Below are 12,483 nucleotides of genomic sequence, written 5' to 3' on the forward strand. Positions count from 1 at the left end.
GCCGATTAGAATTTCCTGCTCCTCGGATGAGAAGCGCCCGGCTCTTAGGGAGGTGACGAACGAGCCTGGCCTCTCCCAAGAGGCTTTTTGGGGGGCTCTTCTCACTGGGCATCAGAGGCAACCCTAGGCCTGAGGTGTCCATGGTGGGCGGTGTGTATGGGTGTGGGGTGCCTCTGAAGGGCTGCTGAGTGCCCTGGGCTATGGGGCTGGCCTGGCCACAGCCTATCTTTGCTCATTGCTTAGCGGTTAGAGGAAAAAGCAGGAGGCGAGATCAAGGAGGGGTGTGTGCACAGCCTTTAGACAGGCCAGGATTCCTTCTGCCCTTTATTAACCGTGATCCTGGGACCACTCAGAACCTCAGGCTCCTCCTCTGTGGAAACAGAAATGATCACCCAAGCTCAAAGGCCAATGAGAGGACCCCTCGGAGTGATCTAGCCCAGCACCTGGCATGTGCAACGTGTGCCACGAATGGGAGTTGTTACAATTACGGCTTAACTGGCTGCCCGGGCTTGAGGGAAAGACCTGCAGCTCAGCCAGTGGGGCTGGGGTTGGGGCAACCTTACATGTATCACCCCACACCCCAAATCACACACCAGGGCACTCCCGGCCGCGCAGCCCTGCTCTGGGGGGGTCGGGAGGGAGCTGGCCGCAGGTGGGGCTGCAGCCAGGGGGTGTGGGCACTGGCACTGAAAGGGGAAGTGGGGCTGGGCTTGTCCGGGCAAAGCAGAGCCTGCCCTCTGCCGTGAGCCCCAATTTGAAACCGAAACTTGACAGAAAAAAAAAAACCCTAGACACTCATACAACCAAAACCAAACGGATCCTTTCCCAGCGGCCTCGAGCCGCACACCTTCCCCCACCCCGCCCTGCTCTGGGAAGCTGGGTGGGAACGGAGGAGGGAGGGGAGGCAGGGCTGGGCCTGTGAGGAGGAGGCCACCCTGGGCCTGACTGGATGGGGCCTCAGCCTGAGACCCAAGCCTGCCTCACTCGGCAGCTTTCTGGAAGGGACAGGCCACAGACTGTACAGGAGACGATGCCTGCACACCTCCAGGGGCCGGAGTGGGACTGCGCAGGGCGGGAGGGTCTGGTGGGAGGTGTGGGCAGTGGGGCAGGGAGTGTTTCCCAGAGCCTGGTCCTGGGTCCTCTGGGCGGGAACGGCAGTGGCGATTTTCTCTGCCGGGGGCGGGGGCTCGGCTGGGCTGGTGAAGCGACCCATTAACAAAGGCTGCAGCCCAGCTCACGGACTCTGCCCAGGGGACTGAAGCCTGGGAGCAGTGACCACGTGGATCCCACACCGAGGATCTCCCGGGAAGAGAACAAAGGGGGCTGTGGTCCCCAGCACGAATCCCAGGAGCCCAGGGGAGGGGGCAGGCGCTGACCCCTGGAGGGTAAATCGCTACTCCCCGATGCTTCCTGCTGACCTGAAGGTGGAGGAGGCCTGAGCACCATCCCTGGTGGGGCTCCCTCAAACCACGCCCAACACGGTTCCCTTTCCTAACGCAGGGCCAGCCCCTCCCTCTGGGCACTGACTCAGCAGGTGGCACCGCTGCTGGGCCCTTCTTCCTCGGAAACTTTACTCCGCTGCTCCTGCCCCAGACACTGCGTATCACTTCTGAGCCTCAGTTTCCCTATCTGTGAAGTGTGAGTAATGACATCTACCTCCCAGGGTGACTGTGAGGGTTAAATGAGATAGGCTTAGCACACTATCTGACACAAAGTAGGTAATCAAGTGAATGGCAGTCACTATTATCATCACTGCAATCAAGTGACTTGGGACTTGAACTTGAGTTTTCTGACACATGGCCCTGCACTTCCCACAATCTCCCACTCCTGTCCTTCCCAATAGCCCTCACCGTCTGGTCTCTGTGGTGGCCTTGGCCTGAGTGGGGGCTTTCTACCCAAGTCCATATCCCCTAGTCCTCTCCACAAAGCCAAGCACAAACACCACGCAGCACGGAGTAGCTGGTCACAGTGGACCTGTTGAGAGCTCCGGGAGTTGCCATGTTGGAAGGAAAGGGGCGGTGCGGAGACGGGAGGGAGAGCTGGCCTGGGCACTTACCCCCGCTTGCACTTCTTGTAGACTTTGTAAATGTTCTCTTCAGGAAGCCCATACTTCTCAGAGATCTGGAAGAGAGCAGCAGGGGATTCATTGTCTGCTGCCCAAAGTGGATGTATCCCATTGTTTTATACCAAGACTTTTAATTTCCTAATTATAAAAGTTGTACGTCCAGCCCTGGCTGGTGTGGCTCAGTCCCATACACTGAAAGGCTGAGGATTCAAGTTCCAGTCAGGGCACATGTCTAGGTTGATCTCTGGCTGTGGCATAAGCAGCAGGCAACCGATGGATGCTCCTCTCTCTCTCAAGTCAATCAATAAAAAAACACAACACATACATCCTTAGGTGAGAATTTTTTTAAAAAGTAATATATATCCAGATTGTGGAAAGATACAAAGAAGAAAATTACAATTACCCATAATCCTATTTCCCAGAGATAAACACCATTAACATCTGGGTATACTCCTTCCCATCAGGCCATGAAGATAGATATTTTTATATCCCACATAGGTAGTTTTGCTTATCCTTGCATAGGATAAGCCTTCCCAAATCACCACAAACTCCTGACAGACAGCATGGTGAGTGGCTGCAAAATATCCCAAAGGGCATCACCACTCCCCCCAACCCCTGCCGGACGTCCCGATACAGATGGTCCCGATGCTGAGGGCTCCCCGCCACCAGTGTGCAAACTCCTCATCACAGAGCCCAGCTCATAAGACGGCGGGAAGAACTAAATGAACTGGCCCACATACAACACACAGGACAGCTCCTGGTGTGTGCCCAATAAATGGCCAATGCCAGTAACTGGCCACTGCCATTCTTTTAGAAGCGGACCAATAGGGATGCTCTTACCCTGTTGTGTGGGGAGGGTAACCCAGACATGGCCCCCTTCAAGCAGAATTACGAATCCCATTTGATGGGTGTGGATGCTGAGCTGGAAGAAGTTAAGGCCTGTGCCCAAGGCCTAGCCTGGAACCCATGTTTCCTCCCCATCACACCCCAGAGCACTGAAGCTTGTTCTACAGATGAGGAGACTGCAGCTCAGAGGCTGGTGAGCACAAGTCTGCACTCAGCCAGCATTCAGCCATTTCTCTCAGAACTCTGGGCAGATGCACTGGTCCCAGCTCCACCACCGGAGCTACAGAACTCTGAGCCCCCGTTTCCCTGTTTGTGAAATGGGTGGGACAAGGGGGGTACACAGCGGTTGTTCTGCACGTGAGCTGAGACGATGCTGTAAAGGGGCCTGTGTGGTCTCGGTCAGCCCTCAGGTTAGTGTTACTGACGGCCTTGGCGCACAGGGAGCCTCAGGCCCAGGGCTTCGGGCGGAGGTTGTCCTCCCTGGGCCTTTTAGGATGAGGATCGGTTCGGCTCCTCATTATTCTCTGCTGTGTCAGGGATCCCTCCAGCCAGAAAAAGTCCTAGACTATTTATCCTAATGGCGGCGTGACTGGAAGCTCCCGCAGTGCCTCGAGTAATGCAAGCGAGAACTTAGGGATTTTTCTACCGTAAGTTGTACAAAGACGACACAGGCTGCTCCTTAGGGAATAAGCTCTCCAGCCCTTAAGTACACCAGTCAAGACTGGGCACCCACTTGGCAGTTACTGGCGGGAGAGCTCAAGCACTAGATGGGGAGCTGACCCTTTAAGGTTCTGTCCAACCCAAAGATTGAGCCTCCGTTCAAATGGCGTTTGCTGGCCTTTTGGGAGCCCAACCTCCTGGGGCCGGTGCAAGCAGGGCTGGTGCTATGTGAGGAGAACAGGAGAGCCTGGGCGAACCCAGCTCTGTCACTGCAAGCAACCTGGGCAAGTTACCTGGCCTCCTGCTGGGGGGCTGTTTCCTCACGGGAAATGAGGCGATAAGAATAGCACCCACTTTTGAGGGTTGTTAAAAGAAGACGGTGAGCTGGCAAATGCAGGGTGCCTGGCACACAGTGGGTCTTCAAAAGGGTGACAATGTCATGGTTTAATTCATTCTTCCCTCCACAGCCCAAGATCTTGGAACCACGTGGCTTTTCTGAGTGGGCCACCTTCAAGCACAGCTGGCCCTGGGGAGGCTGCTTGCGCAGTTGTCAGCTGAGCCACAGAGCTGCTGTGGGCTTTGTCTGGGGCTGTGTCACCTGCTCGCTGGTGGTTTGGGGGTAGGGGTAGAGGAAGGTCTTGCCCAGACACACCTTCAGCTTCCCTGGCCAGCACTCCAGCCTCCCCCCGAGCCTCTCAGCCAACCACAGGCTGCGGGAATGAGACCCCCTGGGAAGGAAAGAAGTGTCTCTGGGGTCTGGCCTTTTGGGGTTTCATTCCCATTAAAATAGAAACAAGTTTGCAAAGCCAACAAAAAGCTCTGGCTTGTCAAACAGCAGCCATCAGATTAAGGAGGATTTATGGTGTGTGCGACTCCCAGGGTGGAGCCAGGGTTCTGGCTGCAAGATAACATCACTGAGGCTTAAACTCCCCTCACCCACCCCCGCCACACACACACACACACACACACACACACAGCGGGGCGAGCGGGCCCTCCCAAGTGGGTGGGACAGGTGGGCCACCACAGCACCGAGGCCCCAGTGCACTCCTTCCGGAGCCCGCCTTGGGAGGCCAGACTGTGTGTCAGAGGGAAGAAGTATGTTCATGGGAGCACGAGAGGGGGTCAGGCCTCTTACCGCGTTCCTCAGCCCCTTCAGGTCCGGGGTCTTCAGCATGAGGGCGTCAAACACCTCCTCGGTCTCCCTCCGCACGTACAACAGGACTGAGAAGCAAAGGGGAGGCTTTTAGTGCTGTGAGGAGGATGAATGAGCCCGGGATACCTCGGGGGGTGGGGAAATCTTAAAAAACAGCACTTCCTTTCCTAACGGTAAGATGTATTTCGGCAGAAAAAGCCAGCCCTTGCTGAGGGTCTGTACCCAGCTGGGACCCCCGGGCTCTGCGGGTCCCAGGCACTTGTTCAGACCCTACTGATCTTGGCGAGTGTGAATCCCCACGCTTCCACCTGCCAGCCATGTGACCCGGAGGTTATTTTAACGTCACCGAGTCTCATTTTACCCAATGGAAATGGGGTGGAACTGGCCCTCTCTCACAGAGCTGCTGTGGGGATTAATACTTCTCGGAAACACCCAGTGCAGGGCAAGGCCCAAGTCAAGGTTGGGGGAAGCTTTGGCTCTTGGCTGCTGGCTGGTGTCTTCCTGCTGGTCAGCTACAGCCCCAGAGGCCCAGGCATGGCCTCTCTCCCAGGAAGTCACAGAGTGTCCAAGCCAGAGAGCCAGCTACAGGAATCCACCCTGCTCCCACGTCCCCTACAGGGAGGGCGATTTGTCCAACATAACCAGCCTGCCACCTTGACCAGCGCCCCAGGACGCCCGTGTCCAACACGTCAGAGGCGGCGGGGCCCTCCAGCTCCATGACTGTCTCTCTAAGCACCGTGGGTGCCCCCTTATTCCTCCCCCTTCTTCAAGCCTTGGCCCAGCCCCAGCTCTGAGGCGTGGAGCAGCCCCTCGCACCCTTTCTGCCTGGGCCAGGATCAGAGACTGAGGCTTCGGGGAAGGCCTCACAGGGAGCTGCGGGGAGCTGGGCTCCACCAGCAAAGGGGGTGGGAGTGAGGCTACCTCTCTGCAGGTCGTCTTCCTTGGCCTGTTTGGAGGGCAGCGGCTCCAGCTCCTCAGCGAAGGGCAAGCCGGCACGCTTCAGAGGCAGCCTGTGGGGCGGCAGAGAGGGGCTCATCAGAAATTTAGCAGGGCCCGAGGCCAAAGGACCCCGCTGATCCCGCGGGGCCTCGGAGGTGAAGGAGACCCCATGAAGGCAGGCAAAGCAGGGGAGCAGCGGTTAGGGGAGCATGTTCTGGAGCTGGACTGCCTGGGTTCAACTCCCAGCCCTGCTGCTCACTGGCTGGTGGCGAGGGGTAAGTCAGCCTCCCAGGGCTCCCATCTGTGAAATGGGGTGACAACAAACCAGCACTGTCCCAGAAGGTTGTGAGGCTGGAGGAGATGATGCACACTGCTGTCTCAGTGTGTGACCCCCAGGAGGGCCTCAAAAAGCGTGTGCTGCTGTTTTATTACCCACATTATTTTTTGAAAGATCAGGTTGGATGGATGTGAGTCCCCAGGAGGTCAGTTTCTCATCTGACAGATTCCCAGGCTGAGGCTGAGCGGAGTGAAGGGACTGTGGCTGACAGACAGAAGGTGGAGGCCCTTCCTAGACTGAAGGGCCCAGGGGAGGAGGGCTCTGAGCCCCCGAGTCCTCCACCACAGCTTCCCCTCCCCACCCTCCACATCTGACCCCCGTATCTGAGGCTTTTTCTTTCCCTTTTTACAAGCAGATGTCTCGCCAGAGATTCGCCAGCTTTTCACATAAAACGAACCCATAAAAACCCAGGCAGTTTCAGCGAGAAAGGAGCAGGAGTCTAGGAGCTTGGAGGTTGGGGCAGACCCGTGGCTGCTTCCTCCGGGCCCAGCCCTCAGCTTGGGAGGCGGGTGGGGGCAGGGAGAGCAGTGAAGGGGCACAGGTAGAGGGCGGTGAGGCCCTGCGCTGCTGGTCTCCGTACCTGTTGGAGCCGCCCTGTCCTGCCGAGGGCACTGCCTGCAATAGAGAGAAAAGACATTTCGTTCACATGCTGAGTGGAGCCCCCAGCTGCTGCAGGCTTTCTGGGGGGACAGTCTTTGGCTGGGGGAGAAGAAGATGCAGTCTTGGTGCCTCTCCAGCCCATTCTGCTCGGATCACAGCCCTTTCATGAGCTGAGATCTGGAACTGAGAGGAAGCCTCTCCCCCACGTGGGATGAGTCAGGGCCTCTGACACAGGAGGCGCTGGAGTGTTGGCAGGGTCATGGAGTCCCACCTGAGCCCAGCACGCCCACACTGTCCCGCAGCAGGTGACTAGTGTGGGAGCTGAGGCAGAGGCGGGAGGAGGGAGCACGCCCTTTGCCCCTCCTGTGGGCCTGGCACTGCTGCCTGGTGCAGTCATCGCCAGTCCCAGCAGGAAACACTGTGGCCCAGAGAGGGCAGGGAGCCCTGGGGTAATGCCCAGCAGCAGGCAGTCCAGTTCTCCACTCTTTCTGCTTCCTGGGTGCCCCGTCTCAGGCCCCCTGTGCAAAGACTCGTCCCTCTGTCTTTCCCCACAGATCGGCTGTAACCTGGCCACAGGGGCCTTAATCGCCAGTGGTCAGTCATCTTCCCACTTGGCCTCTGGTTGGGGAGAGAGTGAGTTCTTGCTGGAGGCCATAGCTCCGATTCTGGGGCAGTGAAGGGAAGAGGGCGGACATAGAAAAGGATTTAAACGAGGCCACGGACGGCACCAGGACTGGCTGCGCTTCCAGCTCCATAATCCATCTGGTACACCAAAGCCTGTTTCTGCACACATCCCCTCCTCAGCAGCGGGGAGCTCTGACCTCAAAGGAAGAAAACTGTCCAAATGTCTATCTAGCCGACAGGCTGTGGGACCTTGGCTCTGCTGCTGACTTGTGGTCCTTGTCTGCAAATGGAATGACCAGTCTCTGCCTCACAGGACAGCCGAGAGGGGAGACGAGACAGATGCCCAAGGTGCTCCGTGGCTGCCTCTGCCTCGAGAGGGGGTGAAGCCAGTGGAGCAGGGCACCGTTTCTGAAGGCAGGCAGCCTGGCTCGGGCTCGGCCACTCCTGTGTAATCCTGGGAGGACTCTGTGCCTCAGTTTCCACCCCACAGATCAGGGGAGAATGGTACAATCCACTTCACAGGGATGCCGTGGAGGTCAGAGGAGGTGACGGGGGAAGCACTGAGCCTGCTCATGGCGTCTCTGAGATGAGCACACCCGCGAGCTTTGAGGAGGCCACCATCAGGTCTGGGGCTCAGATATTGGAAAGCTCCTCTGGGTGTGCTCCAAGCATACACACTCTGATGGCTATAACGTCCGTTTCCTCATTAGCATTCTTCTCTGGAGTAGAAAAGGTCACAACCTATGTGATCGAATATATATATATTTTTTTACAAATTTCCTGGGATTCAATGAAGGTACTTTCATTTTGATGTAAAAAATATTAGGACACATAAACATCTAAATGGACCTGGGTTGGCTGAGTGGCAGGTTGCTCCCCACGGGTCTGTGCTAAGGTGCTAAGACCCTCTCCCAGCCCATGGCGCTCACCGCTCCGGGACGCTGCAGGCCGGAGAAGTGCACGTTGGGGATGAACAGCACTGGCGGGGTCTCCAGGTCAGCTTCGGGCCGCAGGTAGGTGATCTCATTGCCCCGGAAGCCGGACAGCAGACAGCCCTTGATGCCTGGTGGGAAAAGGGAGGCATGGTGACCTGAGGTCCCTCCATCCATGCCCCCAACCTCTGCCCTCTAGTCTCCTTGACCCCTTCACCCCAACCCAGCTCAGACCAGTCTCTGACTCATCTCCACTGACCGTTGTTGCTGGAGTCCGGACACTTGACTTTCCTCCGGAACTGCTTCCGCTCATCATCCCGCATCTTCCTCTCGGCCCCCTGTGAGGGGGGAACAGAAAGGGGGTCATTAAGTGTCTTGGGAGGGGCTGGCTGCTTTGCATCTTGAACATGGCCAGCCTTCTGATGCTGCTTGCTTCCCAGTGTGAGACCAGGAAGTAGGAAAGTATAGAGGGAGGGAGGGAGGGGTTGAGGATGAGAGAGAGAAAAATGAGGAGAGAAATGTGAAAAAGAAAGACATTTCTAGAGCTCTGGAAAGACATCTCCCGAAAGAGATGAGAAAGGGCCTGGCCAGTGTTGCTCAGTGGTTGAGCGTCGACCTATGAACCAGGAGGTCACCGTTTAATTCCCAGTCAGGGCACATGCCCGGATTGCGGGATCCATCCCCAGTGTGCGGTGTACAGAAGGCAGCTGATCAGTGATTCTCTCTCATCATTGATGTTTCTATCTCTCTCTCCCTCTCCCTTCCTCTCTGATGTCAATAAAAATAAATAAAATAAGATAGATGAGATAGGAATGCAGACAGGGGAAAATATACTAGAGGGGCCAGGACAGACATTGACAAGCACAGAGACACAGAGAGAAATTCAGAGAGCAGGTGCAGAGAGAGACAGACACGCCCAGGGCGGCTGGTAAGATGCAGGAGGGGCAGCCAGTCTCCCTCCCTGGGCCCAGCAGAGCGCCTGTCGCTCTGGTTACCTTGTCACAGAAGATCTTGATCTGGCAGACGGCGCGGTGCACCAAGCGCTCGGTGGCGGAGCCACAGTCATAGGTGTCAATCTGCAGGTTCAGGGGGACACCCTTTACCCCCTTCTGCGACGAGAAGTCTGTGCTGAGGCAGTTGACGCCGATGAACACCTGGAGACAGACGGGGGAGCTGACCAAACAGCCTGCCCGGGTCCCCAGCTCTGCGGTCCCACCAATCCCCGTTATGGAGCCCACTGCGTGCCTGCTGAGCCCCGATTCCACACGCTCTGGAAGCAAACACCACCTTTCTGTCACAAAAAGGGGGGCTGATGCTCAGAGAGCGGGACAGCTGCCCCAGGGTGACACAGGGAGGGTGTGGGGGAGCCGGGGTTTGAGCCCAAGTAGTTACTAGTAGACAGTGACATGGCAGCCCAAAGGATCAAGGCCCTGAGAGGGAGGTTAATGGTCCCTTAGGGGCTTAAAATCAAGAGCCTCGTTTTTCTACAACTCGGAGCGAGGAGGTGGAGAAGGGCCAGATTCCACCCAGGCCCCCAGCTTCAGACCACCGTCCTCCGGGGCCTGGGCCACAGAGAGTGAAACACTGCCCCTCTGCACCCCAAACACCAGCTCCAGCCACACCAGACCGGTCACCCCCATTCACAGCTGAGGAAGTGAGCCTCTGAGCAGGGAGTCAGGCAGGGTGGCAGAGTGGGATGAGCCTGGACATGGGGCCCCCACAATGGGGTGGGAAGCTGGGCTCTGCCACTCACTCCCCTGTGGACAGTGCTTTAACCACATGGAGCGGTTTCCTCAGCTGCTGGGCTGTGGGTCACTAGTGGCCTTGGCATGTAGTGGCTGTCGGACATGTGTAGCTGTTGTTAGTGGGTTAGCTGGAGTCTCACCCAAAGCTTAGGCCTGACTGAGGGTGGCCTGGGGCAGTCTCAGCAGGGCAGTCCCTGGCAAGCTCACTCTTCCGTGGGGTGCCAGGGCCAGACCCCACGCCCTTGGAAATGACCCTGACCCGAACAGCAGGGGTGGGGGTGGTGCTGAGCAGACCCCCTTCCTTCCCACGCCGTGGGGGAGGCGGGTCCTGGGCACATGCCAGACATACCTCCCCCTCCGCCAGCTCAGCCCTAATGGAGCCCCCACCCAGCTCACGCCCGAGAAAGACCCGCGCCTGGGGGCTTAAGAAGCTGTGAGAAAACCCCAACCGAAACCCTCCGCTCCCTTCCCACGAAACTGTCCCCACCTCTCTGCACCAGGCCCCGCTCCCCCTCCTGTTCCTGGCACCTGTTTGAATAATAATAATCCCTGCCTTTGGGCCTCCCTTTGTGTTTTCAGAGCCCCTCACTCTGTTTTCTCAGGCCCCCTGGTCAGGCGGGGAGACAGGGATTAGCTCCCAGCCTGGCCAAGGCCAGAAATGTCCCTGCCTTGAACTGAACCCAATCCTGCCAGGGAGGGGAAGGGACAGAGGCAAGGTCACCCAGCCCCTGGCTCTCAGACTGGTGGCCTTTCCACTGGTGGCCTCTCCCAACAGAAAACCAAGACACAGGGGCCCAGCAGCACTCAAGGCTGGCCGTAAGCATTCAGTAGCTTAATTGCCGGTACAAAAAAATCACCAGAGGCTCCATTTCTCCGGCCTCCCTGGTGGGTTTGGCTTTGTGCCCGTCCCAGACGTGCATGATCTGGTGGAATCTTCGCCCCAGAGGCGGATTACCGTTTCCTTCCTATGGCTCAAGAAAGGAGGCACCTGGGATTCCAGGCCTCATCCACCGGACTCCAGAGCATCTCCCTGCAACACTGCACTGGCCTGCCAGTCAGGAAACCTGGCCCAGCAGCAGCTTGTGACCTTGCACGAGCCTCAGCTTTCCTATCTGGTGAATGGGAGGACTGGATTAATACCAACAGCCACCACTTATGTGCCAGACTGTGCTCTACCTTTTACTTATCTCACGTGATCCTCACGTCAGCCAAACGGCTGGTGCTATGATTGCCTTCCAATTTTAAAGCTATAACACTGGCCTGAGCCCACAGGGCTGGGATGCAGGCCCAGCCTTTCTGGCTTGAGAGCCTGTGCTTCTCCACCGCTCTCTATCCTGCCTCCTCCACTGATGCCCTCATAGGAGTGGCTGCCACAGTCCTAGGTGCAGGCAAGCCCTGTCCCCAGAATGGGGACTGTGGGCGGCCCGGCCCTGACCTGGCCATGCTCCGGCACTGACCTTGGCCTCCTCGTTGACATTCCACACGAAGGACAGTGCATTGTAGGCCACCTCCTCAATGTGCTGCACAGTGTTGAAGTTCTCTTTGCAGTCCGCTGAAACCACAGGAAACCGGAAGAAGAGTCAGGAGGGAAGGGGTTTGGGGACACCATGGGAGGGAGGCATTGAGGAGCTGGGCCCCATTCTTGGCAAGGACTTGTATCCTCTCTCCCAAGAACCATGTTTCAGTGCAGTGAGGAAACTGGTTACAGATGGGGAAACTGAGGTCCAGCCTGGAGAGCAGATTTGCCCAAACCCTGAAGGGAATCCTTATCTTTGCCAACAAGGCCAAAGCTTTTGTTTTTTTGGGGTAAAGATTATACTTTCTTTGAGATTATGATTCAGGAGATCTCTCAGATAAAGCACTAATAACCGTAATAGTAATAGTGGTTGTAATCGCAGTGGTATCAGTACTACTAATACTGAACTATTGAACTAATAGTGAATAAATGGTAGTATCACTTAAGAACACGTACAATATGGCAAGGCCTTAGTTAATCCTCACAAACAGCGGCACTATGAATATTCAGCTTTCACATGAGGAAAATGAAGCTCAGAGAAGTTTAGTCACTTGCCCAGGGTCACACGGTAATAAAAGGCAGAGCAAGGAGCAGAGCTCAGCTTTGTCTGGCTCCTGAACCCAGGCTCCCAACCTCTCTGCTCTCTAGCCTCTCAGGAAGTCACTGAATCGTCCCTGTTGTCTCAGCATGCTGTGTCCCAGGCAGGAACAGCCCTGTGGCCGGCGGGGCAGCCAGCCTTGTTCCAGCTGACAGTTGAAGAAATGAAGCCCAGAAGGAGCTGTAACACAGGCCACACACCAGGAAGAGAGTGATCGAGCCAGAACCTGGAGATCTGAGCATGGCCTGTGTCTCCCACCATCCTGGGGCCCGGGACAGGGACAAGGTGGCATGGACACGGGGCCTGCCTCCTGCCCCCTACCCTCTGGCAAAGCCTGATCCCAGCACCCAAAGCAGAACTGGCCAGCTGGGCATGGAGCCTCCCAAATCACCAGCAGCCTAGACTGTTATCTAATCATTGGAGTCTCAGTCCTCTAAGGCCCCTGATGGAGACAAGCCGCCCGCATCC

The 12,483-nt window shown here is 56.9% G+C and overlaps 1 protein-coding gene across 1 annotated transcript in view; it reads right to left on the bottom strand.

Moving 5' to 3' along the window:
- GRHL3 (grainyhead like transcription factor 3) overlaps positions 1-12,483 on the bottom strand; it is a 32,576-nt gene that overhangs the window by 2,666 nt on the left and 17,427 nt on the right. The window contains exons 8-15 of the mRNA XM_084874960.1: positions 11,359-11,453; positions 9,152-9,310; positions 8,416-8,494; positions 8,154-8,287; positions 6,581-6,615; positions 5,646-5,734; positions 4,707-4,792; positions 2,057-2,121 (exon numbers count right to left, since the gene is read on the bottom strand). Coding sequence (XP_084731086.1) covers positions 2,057-2,121; positions 4,707-4,792; positions 5,646-5,734; positions 6,581-6,615; positions 8,154-8,287; positions 8,416-8,494; positions 9,152-9,310; positions 11,359-11,453 — 742 coding nt within the window. The remainder of the gene's footprint in view (positions 1-2,056; positions 2,122-4,706; positions 4,793-5,645; positions 5,735-6,580; positions 6,616-8,153; positions 8,288-8,415; positions 8,495-9,151; positions 9,311-11,358; positions 11,454-12,483) is intronic.

Source organism: Pipistrellus hanaki, assembly GCF_964339955.1.
Source record: "Pipistrellus hanaki genome assembly, chromosome: 2".
NCBI classification, from domain to species: domain Eukaryota; kingdom Metazoa; phylum Chordata; class Mammalia; order Chiroptera; family Vespertilionidae; genus Pipistrellus; species Pipistrellus hanaki.